This window comes from Passer montanus, unplaced genomic scaffold (genome assembly GCF_014805655.1).
Source record: "Passer montanus isolate IOZ18808 unplaced genomic scaffold, ASM1480565v1 scaffold96, whole genome shotgun sequence".
Taxonomy (NCBI): domain Eukaryota; kingdom Metazoa; phylum Chordata; class Aves; order Passeriformes; family Passeridae; genus Passer; species Passer montanus.
Window position 1 is genome coordinate 1,265,662 of NW_024375034.1, and position 18,621 is coordinate 1,284,282.

The 18,621-nt window shown below is 41.0% G+C and overlaps 1 protein-coding gene across 5 annotated transcripts in view; it reads right to left on the reverse strand.

The window, feature by feature from the left end:
* The window catches only part of MYPN (myopalladin), a 76,207-nt gene that overhangs the window by 34,332 nt on the left and 23,254 nt on the right, over positions 1–18,621 (reverse strand). For 4 of the 5 annotated variants that reach the window (XM_039696225.1, XM_039696224.1, XM_039696227.1 and 1 more), the window contains exons 2-5: positions 12,472–13,410; positions 4,739–4,914; positions 3,260–3,311; positions 1,066–1,213 (exon numbers count right to left, since the gene is read on the reverse strand). In XM_039696225.1, the coding sequence (XP_039552159.1) occupies positions 1,066–1,213; positions 3,260–3,311; positions 4,739–4,914; positions 12,472–13,409 (1,314 nt within the window). In that variant the 5' untranslated portion in view covers position 13,410. The remainder of the gene's footprint in view (positions 1–1,065; positions 1,214–3,259; positions 3,312–4,738; positions 4,915–12,471; positions 13,411–18,621) is intronic. The other variant, XM_039696228.1, reaches the window with a different exon arrangement.

Here is an 18,621-nt window from a genome sequence, read left to right on the forward strand (position 1 = left end):
CAATGCACGGTGATGTTAATTAGAACATGGTAATGTTAATTTTCTTTGATGTGGAAAGTAAAATGTTATGTGGCAAACAAGCTTATTTACATATGAAGTAAACATAGCAGTGAAACGATTCCGCTTAAAATAAGTTTCATTGAAAGGAAAAGAGTTCTGTATCGAGGGAGAGGAAAACATGCTGGGCTGGGAAGTGGGTGAGGCAGCCTGCGATGGGGAGAAGGCACATCCAGGGGCCCTTCCAGCCTCGGAGCTAAGGGAATGCACCTGGATCCCGTGCAGCCCAAGGGAATGCACCCGGATCCGTGCGGTGTCAGAGCTAAGGGAATGCACCTGGGTCCCGTGCAGCCCAAGGGAATGCACCCGGATCCGTGCGGTGTCAGAGCTAAGGGAATGCACCTGGGTCCCGTGCAGCCCAAGGGAATGCACCCGGATCCGTGCGGGTGTGAGAGCTAAGGGAATGCACCTGGATCCCTTGCAGCCCAAGGGAATGCACCTGGATCCCGGTGTGAGAGCTAAGGGAATGCACCTGGATCTCTTGCAGCCCAAGGGAATGCACCCGGATCCCGGTGTCAGAGGTGCGGGAATGCACCTGGATCCTGTGCAGCCCAAGGGAATGCACCTGGATCCCGTGAGGTGAGAGAGCTAAGGGAATGCACCTGGATCCCATGCAGCCAAGGGAATGCACCCGGATCCGTGCGGTGTCAGAGCTAAGGGAATGCACCTGGATCCTTTGCAGCCCAAGGGAATGCACCTGGGTCCCGTGCAGCCCAAGGGAATGCACCTGGATCCCATGGGTCCCGTGCAGCCCCGGAGCTGCGGGCCTGCCCCCGGATTCCCCTGCTGCTCCTGCAGCCCGGCAGGAAGGTGCCCGGCCCGCGGCCAGGCTGCCTTGGAGGCACGGCCTCTCCCCTGTGGCCTGGATGGCTGCCAGGCTCAAAGCCGGAGTTCAACAGCAAAGCAAGTGCTAGAACATGTGGGGGCTCTCAGTCACAAACTGTAGAAGAAACACTTTATTAAGAGCTCACTTTTAGTCCTTGAAATGCACCATGGTGTCCCCCCTACCTGGTTGAGAGGTGTTGGCACAGTCTGGACGAGTACAGACACAGGGTGAGCCTCAGCTGACGGTGCCTTGCAGGTTTCTTGGTGCTTGGTTGCAGTTCTGACAGCAGGAGATGCTGCATTCACAGAGGTGTTGGCTGGCTTTGGTTTGCTGTGAAATATTAACCAAGAACAAGTTCTCTAACTTGAAGCTAGAGCTCTGTGTGTGTCCCTAAGTCACATCTGTCTCAGTTACATGCCAACCCCAGCCTCACTGCTGGGACTGAATTCCTCTTGATCCAAGCTGATCTGCACTCCTAGCAAAGCTGCATTTGGAGAGTCAGCCTGCACATCTGGCCACTCTAACCTCTCATACTTGGTACAATAAATGGCCTGGATTAACCCAGCTGTGTTACCAGCTCAGAGCAGCATGAGAAAGCCATGCTGCTTTCACAGAAGACACTGCTATTTTCTATTCTATCAAGAGTTGGGCCTCTAATGTAACACAAATACCGTGGTTTGCTTGGATACAGATTCAGTAATTAATTGCTGAAAAATTTAAAAAAGACATGCTTTCTGACCAACATATCATCAGTTTTGCTACTGTGCAGATTGACACCTCTTCACTTTCTGGTTGTTTATATATGGAAATACAAGAGTTGACCCTTTTTAATTTTATTGCTAGGTGAAATAATGCAGACACTGAACAGCTGCTCTTTTAATTCAGTTTGAGGTTCCCCCCAGGAAAGCTAGCCTTCAAAACAGAGGATGCTTTACTCAGAGTGAAGGTACAAATGTTGTGATCACTGATTTCTCTTTTGAACTTCTTTTAGCACCTGTTCTCATATTAACTTCCTTTAGTTACAGGTGTTCAGATTGGTGTGATGACAGCTGGAAGCTGAGCAGAAATGAAGACATTCTTATTACACCCAAACCTGGTGTTTCATAATGTGATCATTTGAGGAAATCCTACTATGATGTCAGAGCAGCATTCTGAGAAAAAAATTACCTCACAATTTGATGAGGTAAGTGATTTAGAGATGCCATCAAGTGATCAGGATCATGGTCAACCCTACACTCACATCTAATGAGATGAATGTGAAAAAAAAAAGGGAAAAAGCCTGTGACATTTGGACAAGGCTGAGCTGGAATGGAAAACTTCACAATTCATCCCAAACTGATTAGCAGTACATCCCAAACTTGAGACTTTCTTAAGTTTTATAAAACCCCTAACATTTATCAAAGTCTATAAACCAATTCCATCTAGAATACTTTATGATCTTGAAGTTTAAATTGCATACAACAGGATTTGCTGTCAGCCTGAGGTCTTCAGTCAAATACACTGCAAATGTCTTCTCTTTGCATTTTAAAAACTGGCATTTGTAATGAGTGTAATTCTCCTTAGTGATGGAAAAAACCAACAGGGTGCATACATCTATCTGATTAGGCCCTCTTTTATCAAGGACTGGTTGCTTTTGATGTTGAATCTGTGCATACAAAGGAGTTCAAAATAAAAGACTGCTTATTTTAGTTTTCAACCAGTCTGACTCCCTTTCTAGTTAATAAAAGGACTTTGATTCTGAAAGATTTTTAACAGCATTGGATCAGGTTCTGAATCATCAGGGGATGGATTTCATTTAGGAAAAATAAATAAATGAATAAATAAATATTTCACAGATTTTAGATTACATATGACATATTTTCTTTTTATAATTAAGTAGTATTTTATACTGTCACTTCAGTTCACTGTAGTGCATGTTTATTAATTTCTTTATCCTAAATCTGAATAAACAATCTCTACCTATATTCTGCCAAAAACCTTCTGTATTTTCATGTGAGAAACTGTACTGCATTCTTTGTTCAAGTCAGACATTTAAATCAGCATTTAAGCTGGATCTAGTCAAATGGCTTTTCTTTTATTAAATTAATTTTAGAATTTCTATCTTTATGGTAACATCTTTCCTTATATATAAATATTTAATATTAAAATTTCAATTCTTAATCCAAAGTTGAGGATACAAAAGCAAACAAATGTTTGTTCCATACTATTTATAAAGCAAACAAACAAGTGCACAAACAAAACCCAACCCAACCAATCCAAACTAATCCTAAAGAGAATGGTAATGTCTTGGAAGCTGCAGTGAGATATATAAAATGTCTGCACTTGTGGGTTTTTAACTGTAAGAAATATGGGAGGTGCAATTGATTTTAAACTTACTGATCCATTTCGTCCTTGATGATTTCACCTTCAGAGTCAGAAGAAGAGATGCCTGTGAAAAAACAAAAGAAATCATTTAGCAGAGGGGTTTTGAGTTTCTGTCTGAATGGTACAAACCTTTATTCAGCTTTGCTGCAGACCACTCTGTGGGTATGGATTCTAAAGCTGTGCCCAGACAGAAGACCCCATTGCAGGAGAAGTGAACCCATTCCATACTGTGCGAGGTGCAGAGCTGCTGCTGGGTGAGGCAGATTTGGGAGGAGGTGCAGCTGAAGTGAGGAGAGTGACATCCAAGAGGGAATGAATACCTGGATGTTCCTTGGGTTCTTTTTCAAATGCCACTATGATTTGTTGTGAGTATGAGCTTTCTTCTCTCAGACACCTGATGCTATCAGATTAGAAGGAAAAAGAGAGAGACCTGGGGTTGTAGCTGTTATTCTCCAGCTACTGTCTTGTACACGATGTGAAGAAGATACTCGCTCTGTTTACTAACTGCTCTTAGTTACTGAGACTTTTTGCACTTCACTGTGTTGGGATTTGCATTTTCCCTGCAGTTCCTGCCAGTGAGCATCTCCACCAGCCATGGCTCCCATCCAGCACCCACTGAGCTGGGTAAAAGCAGACCTTGGCCCCTGGCTCAACAACTTGTAAATCCCTGCCAAGCACAGACATCTCCCACTGATGTCAGGGGCAGTGCAGATACTGAAAAAGAATTTGTCCTTTCACTGTCAAGCTAGAGTCGTGGAAGGAGAATAACAGCAGAACAAAATTAATCTTTTGGGGAGTGCTTTAATTAATGAATGGCCCTGCTGTGCTCAGGGATGGTGCTCATGGTATGCTTCTCTGAGAGAAAAAGAAAAAAAATCCTAGGTATTTATTTTAAGTTTGTGGTCATGCTAGCACAATAATGGAGTCAATCTCAAATCTCACCCAAGGATGTGTAAAAAAGAAATATAATAAATAGAACACTCTTAGGCCTACTAGGTACAGTAAAAAGCATAAGGAGAAAGAAAGGACACATAAATCTGCAAATATATATTCTGTTTGATTTACGATATCTACCGAGCATGTAGAATATAAAATTGATGGCATATTTATTTTGGTTACAAGGTCCCAAGAATGACTGTAGGGAAAAGGGATTAATAAGTATTAGACGCAAAGTTTAGTTTCTTACACTTCTGTAGAGTTCCACAGACAAAAATACAAAGTAGTTTCAGAATCTGAGTATTTTTAGACTTGGATCTTGCAGTGAGATGTATAAAATCTCTGGGAAGTGACACAATAAAATGAAAGGCCTGGTCTCTTGTCTGAAGTGTGTTTTACAGGAAAATAATAATTATATTAGTAACAATGGAAAGTGTTGACTCCTGCTATATTTTTTATGGCAAAACCATCACAGTTAGCAAACAAGATACGTTATTGTATGTTAATCCTATGACAAGTTTCAGCTATCAGTTTCTGCAGCACTTGTAGGATTACCTTCTATGTAAATCTCTGCAGAAGTGGAGTCTGTTCCATAGATGTTGGAAGCAAAGCAGGAGTAACGCCCCGTGTCCTCCTCAAAAGCCTCAACAATGATCAGGGAGTGGCGGTCACCTGCCTGGATAATTTGGATGTCTGGTGAGTTTTCAAGCTCCTTCCCTTCACAATACCACCTGCAAGGCAAAAAGAAATTGTTTTTCAGTGCAAACAAGTTGATGACTAGGAAGATAATGTTTGAAGTTTTTCTGATGATAAAATTGGCAGGTTTAGCCTGAAGATTCTGACAGAGTACTGCAGGTAAGTATTGAATCAACAGTCATAGGAATAAAATATGAATGATTTTCATAATATTCAATAAAGAGTAAAAGAGCTCTGAATTTGGAACACTGTCAATCCAGCTCTGAATTTCTCTTGAGGTACAATCAGATCTGTGTAGTGGCTTAATGTGCAGCAAAAACCACCCAACTCTAAGTTAACAAATATCCCTCAAACTTGTGTTTCTTAAGTTCATGTTAATTCAGAATGTGACTGAAATTTGTTTTGTCATATATTTAACAATCTCCTTTTTATAAAAGATGGCAGAAGTGTATCACTTCTGAGTTGATCTATTACAATAGAGGTCCTTCCAGACAGAGACAGCCAGGAGACAGCTGCACCTGGAGTGCTTTTCTGCATGACATTGCTGTGCTCCTCTTTAAACACTGCTACATATCCAAGAATCTCTTGGGCCCTCTAGAGCTTTCACACTCTCATCTCAGGCATTCCTAAGTCCCTCAGTGTTCAGAAGGGTTGTTTCAGTGGAAAATGCAGGAATCCACACAAAAGGAAAGCAGAACCTTCACGGAGAGCTCTCTAGGATGTGTCACTGGCAGGAAGCACCAGCTCACTCTGAGCTGCTAGGAGGGGAGAGCAGGACTGATGGATGCTGGTTACTTGTAAAGGCAGAACAGAAGCACACAAAGCATGTGGGTCTGCAGAAACAGATTCAAATTAAATCTAGGCTTTATAAAGAAGATGTTGTGCTGTGTATCAAGATTCAGAATTAAATGTTTGAGATAATATTCAGAAATACCTGTAATTATAGATAACTGGCTAAATTTGAAAAGCCAAACCTAAGTGCATTCATCTTCACTGTAACTTTTCTCACGAAGATTGGTAGATGGATAGATAGATATAAAATGCCACTAAAGTATTTGTAAAGTATTTTCTTACTGTGACTTTCTTCATTACATGTGATTAGCTACTGCATCTTCTGCATGTGAGGATGGGGGCTGTCATACTGGCAATATTGTTTATTCAATTGACTTACAAAAATTAGTAATAATTCCATCCATCTTTTATGGTAACTTAGTAAAAGAACCTGTTGACATTTGACTGGTACTACAGAAAATAAGATTGTTGTGGAAAGGATAAGGATAGGTTTTTAAGTAAGAAGTTGTAATAATTAATATCTCCTGTCTTACACTGTAAGGTACTTCAATACATGTCCATCTCAGATATTTTAGAAAAACATGAATAAATAAAATTTTTGATCACTCAGTTGCAGAACTTTTTAACAAGTTTGTGCTACAAATTAAGCATGAAGAAAATCCCGAATTAATATATTGAAAACAATCTCTAAGCAGTCCATACCAGCAGAAACCCAGAATATAAGAGAAGTATAGCAGAGAATTGAGGAAGGAGCCTCAAGGAATACAGATCTAGCACTTAAATGCTGATTCTGTAGCTGAGCAGAAGAGCAGGCCCTGTTTGTGCCCATGAGCCATCCAACATGGCTTTCTCACAGCACACAGGGAATTCCCTGCATTTCATTCACTCCAGGGATGCCCTGAGCTGCCTTCTGTCTGTGGACACTTCCAGGACTGCACTTTACTCCAGGTAGCTTTCAGCAGCCATTCAGGCTGTTTCCCAAACCTCAGGGGAGCTTGTTGAAGATGCAGACAGTGTTCTGGCCACCAGCCAGACCCATGGAGCACACAGCACCTCTGGAAGCTGGAGAGCCAGCTGTGCTCCCACAAAGGGAGCAGTAACAGCAGCACAAACCCAAGGATGCCAGGTGAGCTGGCACGTGTGGAAGGATGAGCAAGAAGCCCCTGGGTGTTGTGGCTCAGATGACAGATCCACCTAACCCAGCACTCTCTCCTGACAGTGCCCAAAGTGACACTGAGGCAGAGTGCAAAATGAACTATACATGTGTGTATGTTCACTTATTGCCCTGGAGTGTGTTACCACTCTCTTTAACTTCTTCCCCAAGGTGTGAAGCAGCACTTAAAAATAGTTCTAAAAATGTGAAATCACTGGTCTTAAAAATCATAATTTATAAACTACCTCTCCCTTTAAGGATTTCATGATCACAGTACCATTATCGTTATTTTCAAATAGATTAATCTGTATGGTTCCTTGCTAGCATTTATTTTGAAAATACTTATCTTTATTTGTGTTATCTTTATTTTGAAACTATTGGTTTGTGTTTCCATTCAAAATACATTTATTTTAAAAATAATTATCTTTCTATCATCTTCTGATCAACTTTTAGTGGTCATACTCTGTCATTGTCCTCTCAGATCCTCCAAAACAAAATTCTTCAAACAGAAGGAACAGCTACAACTATTTTAAACTTTGCCCATAGTGGCTTGCCCAAATCTGGAATTTTTACCACTAATGTTTGGATACAAAGAAGTTTTTTTGACTGGTCCCCAGAAGTGAGTATCACATTTTCTTTTCTGTTCAGTGCTGTTCTCCCACAGTGTAGGTACAGACACCATAGCTTGTAGCTGGCATCCAGAGCACAAACCTCCCGTGCCTGTGACAGATGAACAACCCTACCACCAGCAAGTAGAGGAAAGGTTTAGCAGTCCCAAGGGAGAAGTGTGGTAATGTGCATTACAGGGTCGATTGAAAATATCCTGTGGCAATTATTAGTGCCTTTTCAAGTTCCAGACTTGGGAATTATATAGAATTCCTGTGATATTAAAGGGAGACTTTTTAAAAATTCTGTTTACATTATGGCTTATTCTGCTGTTGTTCTCAAGAACTGCAGTTGGTGATCACTGAAAATGATCATATTATCAGGAGAGAAGGTTTATGTATGCAGTTGTGTGGCTACAGGCACAAATTTGGTATATGAATGTACAAGTTGCCTTTTAGGTGTGTAATTCATGTAGGCAACTGTGTACTTTGGGACATGAGTCATGGCACTTACTCATGTCTTTTTATATACCTACTCCATTCTCTTCCTTATATTGTAGCCTTGTTTGAGTGTGTGAGCCTTAGCAGATATCAATAAGCATTCATGAGATACCCATGCTCTACAATTTGATTTCATTTCCAGCAGCATCTTTTCAGAACATTAAAATAACTTGCATAGTACAGTGATATTATATTTTTGTGTCCACTTAAATGTGTTTCCTTACTGAATTGGCACATCAGGCAATACACATTACACGAAATGCTGTGATATAATTGCCATTAAGGTAGAACTCACTGTGTTACTGATCAGCTTTTCCAATTAACCTCTTGTGTTTGTGCAGAGTTAAGTCTGTATCATACTTTTATGAGGCAAAATTTCTTTTTCTTATAGCAAATTTTAAAACACAAGCTAATTTTTACACTTCTTTTATTAGTATACAAGTATTATATTCCTTTAGTAGACTCAAACCATGAAGCAGTATTAATTGGTTTTTTTGCAGTTATTTTTTCCTTTGGATAGTCTCAGATTTGCAGCATCAGTGATTTAAAACTTCAGGAATAAACTCCTGTTTCAAACCTGTGTTTAGTTCTCTGTGCAGTGTGTTCTGTAGTCACTTTTCAGCATAATGTTCAAGTATTTTGAGATTAAGTTGGAAAAAGGAGCATGTTGTGTGAATGCTGTCTCATAATGTTTATAAATCAAAACCAATTGGTCTCCTATGAAGTTAAGCTTCATGGAAAACTTTGGTGTGGTGTATCTACTCTGTGGCATTCACATTCTCTGAAAAATCCCTTCACCCAGGATTTTTCTCCTGGGACGCTGAGAGGCCTCAGAAATAAAGGAAAACAATTCTTATCTCATTTGCTTCTCCTCTCTTTTGCTCATGTGGGATGTGTTTGGAGATTGTTTACCCACAGGTGATTGTTTCATTGGATTCTGCTGTGAGTTGTTTTCACTCTTTGGCCAATCAGTGCCAAGCTGTGTTGGGACTCTGGAGAGAGTCACGAGTTTTCATTATTATCTTGTTACCATTCTTTCTGTATCCTTTCTGTATTTTTTAGTATAGTATAGTTTTCTTTAACATAATATAGTATCATAAAATAATAAATTAGCCTTCTGAGAACATGGATTCAGATGCATCATTCCTTCCTGCCACGAGGGTCCCTGCAGATACAATACTACTCCTTCCTTGTTAACATTTGGTTTTACACTTACCATGAAAACCTGCGTGGCAGCAATGAAATGTCAGCTGCAGGGCAGTTCTGACTCTGAGATACGTGCCATGGCTGGAGTAGCAATGCTCTGCCACTGACATTTCATTCCTGCCATGCATTGCAGCGAGAGCTTCCTCATGCAAGGGAGGTTCACATTCAGCACAGGCAGTGTCATCCCCTGTGCCAAATTCATCCCAGACCTTAATCCATTGACTTGACTGGAGCTGAATGTAAGAGAAGTTTGGCTGTAGACTGAGCACTAAAACAGAGAAATGTTTTCATCTGGCAGCCAGGAAGAAAAATCTTAATTAATCTTGCAGGGTTCCAGAGTTTCTAAAAATCTGTGACTAGTTGCAGGTCTGGTCTCCTCAAACAAAGCAGCATAAAATGCAGCTTTTAAGCTTTGTATGCCTATGTTAAAGAATGTTTTCATGGAAACCTTATGACATACAGCCTGTTTTTAGAACATTAAATCCTCATGACACTTCCAGCATAGCTGTGTATGCCAAACCATGCAATGTGATTCATCAGTAAAATTAACCTAAGAGTGATGTGCCAAACAGTTTGGAAAAATGTAGACACCTCTGAACTTGAGCGAAAAGGGAGCGCTCTCCTCACAGAGGGGAGTAAATGTCACACCTACCATTACTCATAGAGAAGCAGAGCTGTAGAAGGGAGCATGAGAAGGAGGTCATCAAACACTTTGGAAATACACCATACATTTCTCTCAAAGGCTTGTTTCTAACGCACAGTGCAGTCAGAGCAAAGCAGTCAGCAGGAATTGCAGTAGGGCTCTTCAATTGCCAGCTGAGGTTTGAGCTGGCTGGAGGCACACATCCTGTGGTATCAGTCTTCAGCTGATGACACTGAAAAATGAGTCACTTCTCACACAAATTTCTAGATAGGCTGGCCAAACGAGTTCCTCTGAATTGTGGGCTTGTTTCTTTAAGGCTGAGTTACCTTTGAAAACATTTGGGCAGGTCTTTCTGAATTCAGCCAAGAGGACTTAGCTTTCCATGTCCTGGTGTTTCACATCAGTTCCCCATTTCTTCCCCTGCTCCACCATGCAGTTTTCTTTCCCTCAGTGAGCCCTTGTGCTGGATAGTTATGTACCACACCTGTAATGTTTTATCATTGCCATGGTTTGGTAATTCGATAAATAATCAAAATGGTATTCTGACCCTGATCCATCACGAATGTAATTTACACCATCTTTTACATCGATTTGGTTTAGTACTATCTTGCTTTCAAACATGGTATCTGCCCTTCATATTTTCCAGTCCTTTCTATCCCTGTGATCAGCTTCTTTCTAAATATCCTGTCTCTAATTTCTCTCTTGTAATCCCCATTACATCAGTTTAACCATCAGACTGCTCCTAGTGTTGACTGATTAACTGCATTACAGAGCTTGCTGAATCCTGTTCTTGTTTCACAGTGCTCTGGCTTCCCACAGTATGACTTCCACTTTGTAATTATCTCAATATATGCATTTTAAAGCACTTGGGATCCCTTTCTGTGGTTAGGAAGTCCATTTCAAGTCAAAGGTCATTAAGGCTTTCTTTCATCAGTTGCTATCTTGCCAGCTGGTCCTTTCCTGGGACTGCTGATTTTTAAATTTCTTTTACCTATCTATTAGAATCCTGCTGCCCTTGCACAGGATTCTACTCCACAGACACAGAACTAACTCACCATAATCCTTGGAAAAGTCTTACCCTCCAAGCAAGACATTTGGCTGAGCACAGTTCTGCTCACAGTCCCACAACTATGGCCAACAAGATGCCTCCTTCACTCTTTCAGAAGCTTTGCACAGCAGATCAAAGATAAGCACTATTTTTAGGGGAAAAAAAGCTACATTCTTGTGGTCCCCATGATTAATGCTACACAAATCCCACAGTACATTCTGTTTTCTGGTTTCCTTGTGCTGCAGCAGTGACTAACAAGGCCACAATACATGGAAGCAAGTGAATATTTATCACTCAGTCAAGTGACAATTTTTGCACCCTCTCTTGGTGTTACTTCTGCACAGTGGTGGAGTTGAAAGAATCTTGGATGAACATGACAAAGTTTTGTTAATAAATAGTTATGGTCAGGAAACTCTTCAAGGAGCTAACATTCCCAGCTTTCTCCTTAATATAGTACATACATACACACACAAACACAAGGGAGAGAGAATTCAGAGTTCCCCCCTTGTCACTTATCTTTTTTTTTTAGTTAAGGTTGTGAAACTGAAAGCTGAGCCTGATCTTTCTCTTGAGCTGCTTGGGACTAACTTTCCCTTGGGGACTTCTTTCTCCCTGTCCCTAATTTCCTGTATCTGATGGATGCTTATTCTACAGAAGTGTAGAAGCTCCTATGTTGAATGGCATTGACATAAGTCACTTATTTAATTAATCAAAATTAACAAAATCAAGTGTTGAAATAGAAAATTCAACTAAAACGCTTCAGTTTTGTTGAGGCACAAATGGACCCAAGTTACAAAGATATCCACCATCCCTTTCTGTGGAATCAAGTGGTTCCTGAGTGGGGTGTGCAGGCATTCTGCTCATCCCTGAATATCTGCAGGATGAGCCATCCAGGCTCCCAGCCTGCCCTTGCAAGCCTTCGGTGACTTCAGAGTGTCAGCTTCTAATTCTGGTGGTTGTTAAACACCTAAACTTGGATGACATGAGCACCTTGTCACTTCTATGTATGTCAACAGCACAAACATGACTGCTGGTATAAGGACAGTGTTGTGGCCTTCTGGAAAAACACCTGAAATGAACTTTGTGTGTTGGACTATAGTCTGTATAATTCAGTGTTCACCTGTTCTGAATATGAACAAAGCCAGGCTGAGTTTGTGCACAGGTTCAGATCCATAAGAGAAGATGATTTCACTTGTTGTCATTGCATTATAAGTTATGAATGATAAAAGGGGGAAAAATAATTTCTCACTTCCAGGGATCCTACTGACATTTTTATTATTAAAATCATTTATCAAGGCAAGTGCCTGGAGAAATAAGCAAAAGAAGTGTTCAGAGTCTTGCTTTATAAGCAGAGAGTGTTCCTAATATCTAGGGGATGATATTTCCTGTTTGTTTTCTGTTAAAAAACCCTCAATTTCTGGCACTGTTCTCTCTTTTAGTCAGACTCCTCTACAAGTTTATGGGCTGAACACAATACAACATTTATAATGGCTCCACCAAGGGAATGCCTCAAAACTGTTAATTAGAGCAGTGAGTTTAGACTGAAGCATAGTAGAAATAATATTCTTCCCAAACAAGGTATTTCCCACTTGCACACACCTACCATTACAGAAACACAAAATGACAAGTGCAGAATATGTTTACCTGACTTCAGGTGCTGGGATTCCTACCACAATGCAGTCCAATTGCACTTTGGATCCTTCAGGAACTTCCCTGCTCTTCAGTTTTTGAGTAAAGCGTGGTGGCTGTCCAATGGGCTCATCAGAATAGACAGATGCAGATTCTGATTCTGTTTTCAGCTCTGCACTTGTTAATTGACTCATAGATTCCAGGTTTGCTGCCTGTTGATCATCTGTTTGTTCAAAAGTTTTCTCTGCTTTGTTTTCCAAGTCTTGAGGTGTTGGAATGGAAAGCCTTTCTCTGTTTTCTGATGTGAGAGACAGGTTAGAGCTACCTTTTTGAGCAGACTTGTTCTTAGAATCAATTTTGCTCTTGTAGTTCTTGCATGTTCGGGGTCGTATTCTTTCAGAGTTGTGAGCTTTGAAAAGTGATGAGAGCTCCTCAATGAAATCTGCTGCCTTGTTTAGGAATTCCTTTTTGGATTCTGATTCAGAAGGAAGGTGGTGTTTCTTTAGATCTTGAGAACTCCCTTTGGACCCCTTTGTATTTCTGACATGTTCCTGACAAAAGTTGGAGTGCAGGCCATTGTCTGATGTTTTCAGAGCTGTAGACTGGGCCATTTGTTTATGTTTTCCCGTGCTGTTCAGCTGATCTGGGGAGCGCTGTGAATGTGCCTGAAGCTCATCCTCTTTAGTTTCCAGTGGATTCTGATCAATAGCTTGTCTTGCCAGGTTTACACTTTCATCAAGCTCTTCTTGGCTCAAAAAGGCAGACAGATCTGGGAGGTCATCTTGGGCAGCTACCTCATCTGAATCCCCAGAAGCATTGCCATAGTGGAAATTATGAGAAACTGGCTCTGATCTGCTTCTTTCACTCTTCCCTTGGTGCTTAGTTTCTGCTAAATAACTCTCTCTCAGAAGCTGAGATATTGAAGTTGAGGTTTCTAAACTGTCGTCTTGCATGCTGCCAACAAAAAGGACAAACAGGACCACGCCTTATCAATAGCAATCTTTTTGATTGAACACAATGACAGGCTTCTGAAAAGCAGAACAGAACATTTTCAAACTGCATCTGTGTGCTGAAACTTGGAAGTACTTGTAATACTTGAGGCATAAGGATGGCCTTGTGTTAAAGGCCTGCTTCTGCACATCCTGCCAGACACTGCTGCCTTCACCCAGTCAAGTTCATCTTGCATCACTTTCTACTGTCAGTAGCCTCACATAAAGTAACTGAGAGTGTGGTGTTTTCTACTCTGTTCAAGGCAAAACTTCAACTACAGAGCTATTAGCTGAGTTTCAATGTCAAATCTTCATCATTGCTGACGTGTATTTCTTAGCTAAGAAACAATCTCACCAGATTAGATTAAGTGTTGGATATTTCAGGGACTGAAAGCTGTTGAGAATAACAGTATTTTAAAGTGAAGTAAATTTAGCTTGAAAAGCACTTAAGTAGTAAGTAAATGAACCCTCAAAATCATAAGAGGCATGTGACGAGGAAGGAAAAAGAACTAAAATATTCTATAATGACAATATTTCATGCATTATAGGAAGCTATAATGGTGCTAAATGTCCCACAGCTTCTTAAATCCAGCATTCTTTCTAATAAGCTATTTAAAGTAAGTAGAGAACTATGTCATTATTTATTGAAAGTAAGTAGAGAACTGTGTCTTTATTTGATGCAAACATAATTTGTACTATAGGGCTTTCAGAATCATGTTCTTAGGTCATCCTGATTCTGAAAAAAATGTACCACACGAGATGAGAGCATCAGGAAGCCCACATTTCACCTGCATGCCTGATCAGCAAAGCTAAAGCAACCCTTCTGATACCTGAACAAGTGTAACTGTGTGCGGTTCTCCCTTTTATTTACATGAGGGCCATGATGAGTGCAGAGGGATTCAGACACCCTGATAACACCCTCTTCTTCTGCTGCCCTACATATGAAGACAAATGACTGCTCTGTACCCCATTCAGAGAGCTGACTCCTCACAGGTACTCAAACAAGTGCATGACTGTTCACTGGATCTGTCTCTCAGACTATGCAGTGCTCATTATCTCCCTCCTGCTTCATTTTTGGTGTGGCAGATCTTGCTGCAGTGGTTTCAGGTATTCCTACCCCAAGCTGTCTGGTTTCTCACCCTACAGAAGGTTCTGTTCCTGTCGTGGCATCAAGAAAAGAAAACATTTGTGCCCCAGCATTGGCCATCTCCATTCACAGCCTTGTGTAACAGCTGAAGTTATCAGGGAAGGAAAAGTTAAAAAGGTATTTCTGCTGTGAAAGGCTTTGGGCTTTTCTAGTGGGACAGTTGTCCCTGGAAAAGGGATGCTTAAGAACAAATGAAGTGGTAATGTCTCATACTGCTGCAGTATTTCTTCCTGGAATGTGAGTGCCAGCCCTTATTCCTTATTTACAAAAAGGAGGGTTTCAATTTAAACTGTTTATGTTCTTCTTCAATGAATGAACATACAGCTATCATAATCTGATGTGCATTTTGAGACCTTAATCCCTCTGCTTGAGGCAGGTTTCTTTATACTGAAATACTCTTGCTTATGTAAATATTGGGCATTTTGTATTGATTTTGCTTTATTTTCATAATATTAAACAAAGAAAACCACTAAGACTACAGAGGCACCCAATCAAAACATTGCTAAGTTTGTACCTGTGCAATGAACAAGAAATAAAATCCATATGAATTGTAGGCTTTTAAGCACACCATGGAGTCCCTGCAGCTGAGCCAGGCTCTGTGATACCAGTTGAACACTTGGCATTAAATTATCTGGTGCAGTGTTTCAGTGAGGCTGTGGCACACAGAGAACATTGATTTGGGAAGCCCACAGGAGATGATATCGTGAGCTGTTTCATGACTGGGCAGAGCTTATAATTTAACCTCTTAAGAGTACAAAGAGTTCTCCATGAGGCTTAAAGCTCCTGCTCAGTGGAAACTGCTTTTGCTTGCTCAGCTTTAACTTCTTGGGCAGCTGTGCCCCCTCAGTGCAGCTGAACGTGTTTCAGGGGCTCTCTTAGCTTGTTTATGTGCTGATCGCAGACTATGTGCTGTAAAGGTCACAGCTAAAGCTACAGTTTCAGCTCCCAAGAGTTTAAATACATTCTAGCATAGGGAGTTTACAGCCTGGAGGACAGACCTGTCCATGAATGAACTGCAGCCTAGAACCTCTCCACGTGTGGCTCTGGCTGAGGTAGAACGTCCAGCTCCTTGTAGCTTTACAGGACACAGTGGAAGGCTGTATTTTACATGGCTGGAGAAGTGTGTATTTTACAAGGTGGCAAAATTTAGCTTGCTGCATTTCTTGGCCACTTTTCTGCAGCATTTCAGAATGGCACATCTTCATCTCAGTGTCTGTAAAGGTCATCAGAGCTGAAAAAAGATGATGCAGATCTTTGGAGGACACTGGACGCTCTAAGCAGGGAAGGAGTATTGTGCAATCAAAACCAGAAGTCAAAGGAACTTTAAGAACTCCTGTAATGGTTTTGTCTGAAAAGTATATGGAAATTGTCTGTCTGAGAGTATTCAGGGTTTCATTTGCCTCTGTTGCACAGACATAAGTGCTATTTCATAGTGCTGTGTCTGTTTCAGCAGAGGTTGTTAATCACAGTGTAGCTTTTCTGCAGGAAACCTTAGTCAAGCAACTGTGTGTTCAGTGTGGTTATTTGAGACTTCATTCTGGTTACATCTGACACTTTGTTCTTGCAGGTCTTCTATTCATATTTTGATGAATTGAAAGCATTGAAACATGAAAGAAATAATTTCTGCTAATTTGCTTAAGGAGTATCACTGCAACATAAGGAGCTACTCTCAAAGATGTGTTTAGGCAAAATAATTTTATAATTCTAGCTTGAAAAACCTAGTAAGGAAGCCACTGTCTGATAGCAAAGGGAGGAAAACAAACAGCTCCCCAGCAAAGGAGCTGGAACAACTTCCTTCTGCCCATTGGAACCCAAGGGGTAGAAGGGAGCAGAGTTCTCCTCCTAGAGTTGGGAAGCAAGATATTAATGAGAATGTGACGCCAAATTCTTAATACTTAGAGGCAATCACTTTTCTTTAGAGCTCACCCAGGGTCAGAATTTTATATCTAACTCTTCTCTATTTTCAGCTTGTGTAGAAGATGACTTTTTATTCTATTTTTAGTAATGAAGTCGTTGGGTTCTAATCAAATGTAGCACTTTGAGGCAGTGCTTGTCTACTGAAGTTTTAAAATATTTGGAATAATTTTATATTTTTAATTTAATGGAAAATGGTAAGTTTCAGCAAGTGTTGCTGTGAGGCAATTGGGCAATCCCATTATGGTTATTAATTCTGCCTTGCTTATGCCTTGAGAGATGTCCATTTTGTTGTGGGGTTTTTTTTTTTTCAAAGAAATGTGCTCAGTGTGTTGTAACTGCAGATGTCTCTGCTGAGCAGATAAGTGCAGATAACTGTGTTGAGCAGGCAGGAAGAAAGACAATCTAGCAGAAACACAGTCAGCAGCAATCTGTGGTGGCAATGAAAGCACCAATGACTTTGCTGACTGGAAAAGTGTGGTAATGAACCTGTATCCAGGGCAGGAATTGCATTGGTGGTTACAAGTAACATCTCTAAACTGGTCTTATTTAGGGGGAAATGGGGTGACTGCCACCAGCAGCCTGCAGTTCTCTACTCTTGACTGGCTCCTTAGCTCCAGCACCAAACCACAGCACAAGGGCATCTTTAGCTTTCCTGGGACACCAGCTGCAGTGACCTTGGGCCCCTGCTGTCTTGAAAGGCACCAGAGGATGCCATGAGCAAAACTGACTCCATGAAGTTCTTTACTCTGCTAATTCAGTTTCCATTAGGCAACTAATTGAACAAGCTTTGAGTTTCCAGGAGCCTATGGTTATGGCAATGTTCTCTTATTAGCCAAGGGATCTTCAGGATTAAATATTCACAAAGGAGAAAAAGTTTGCACAGTTTTGTTTTGGCAGTGGCTTGACCTGACAATCCTTACATGGAAGGGAGGAAATATGTACCACTGGGGCCTTGCATAGAGTGACACCAAACACTTCCATTTCTTCTTGTTTGAGTTTTCTTAGACTCATTCCTGAGTCACCATTGAAAGATCTGAGTTTTTCCTACAGAAATAACATTAGTGAATGCCAGATATATCTGGGATTCCCTTAATTAGCATTAATATCTGGTATATCTCCATTTCATTTGGTGAGAACAGCTTCTAAAGCTTGATGCCCTAAAGATAATTTTTCAAACTCTCCTGTATGTCAGAATAAACAGGTTATATGCAATTAGCAGATTTCATGCAAAAAGCATTGGAACGTTTTCTTTGGCTTTCAAAAGTTAAAAGGAGAAATTTCAGTTGGTACGTGTTGTTCCTGTCTTATCTTTTCAACTCCCATTATGTCTGTTGGGAGTGCTTTTGTGTGAAACCCCAGCAGCAGCGCAGCAAGGAAACAAACTGCTGCTTCTGCTCTGCAGAGAGGCACCTTTGTGGCCTTTACACAGCAGCACTCTGCATGCCCAGCACTCAGTGTGGAAACAGGAAAATTTAGCAAATATTAGAGATTCTATCTACTTCATGAATAATTTAATTGCACATAAATTGCATTTACCCACAGAGAGCTTAACATTTATGGGGGTGTTCCAACTGTGTGATTGCAGCTGTGAAAAACAAGGTAAGAGCTGACACAAGTGCTCTGCCTTGCAGCCCTTGGAGGACCACAGTCACATTCTCTGGGCTTGCAGGAATTGTCACTTAGCAGTGGCCATTGTCACTGTTTCTGGTACTGCCTGTTGACAAGCTGTGGCTGCTGCAAGACAGGCCGAGACTCCAGACAAGGAAAGCTTGGGCTGGAGTAGAGGACTAAGGCTGTGTGTTTGGGGGCGTGTGTGTGAGATATTTTTAAATAGTGTTTAGAAAGCTGTGTGGAAGAGGGTGGTTTACTTTGCTGTTTTAGACACTTCAGTGGCTTTGATTTCCATTCCCTGTAATGAGTCAGATAACTAAACTCCCAGTTTCAAGTAATGTAATTAAAAATGGAAAGTGGAGAATCTCCAGACTCAGGAGTGTAACAACTTCTTATGGAAACAGAATCCCTCCGAAATGGGATGGGATAAATCCTCTCTCCAAGTTATTCTGCAGCAGACACTGCAGGAGCCCTGTGTGCACTTGGAGTCATGCCCTGGCC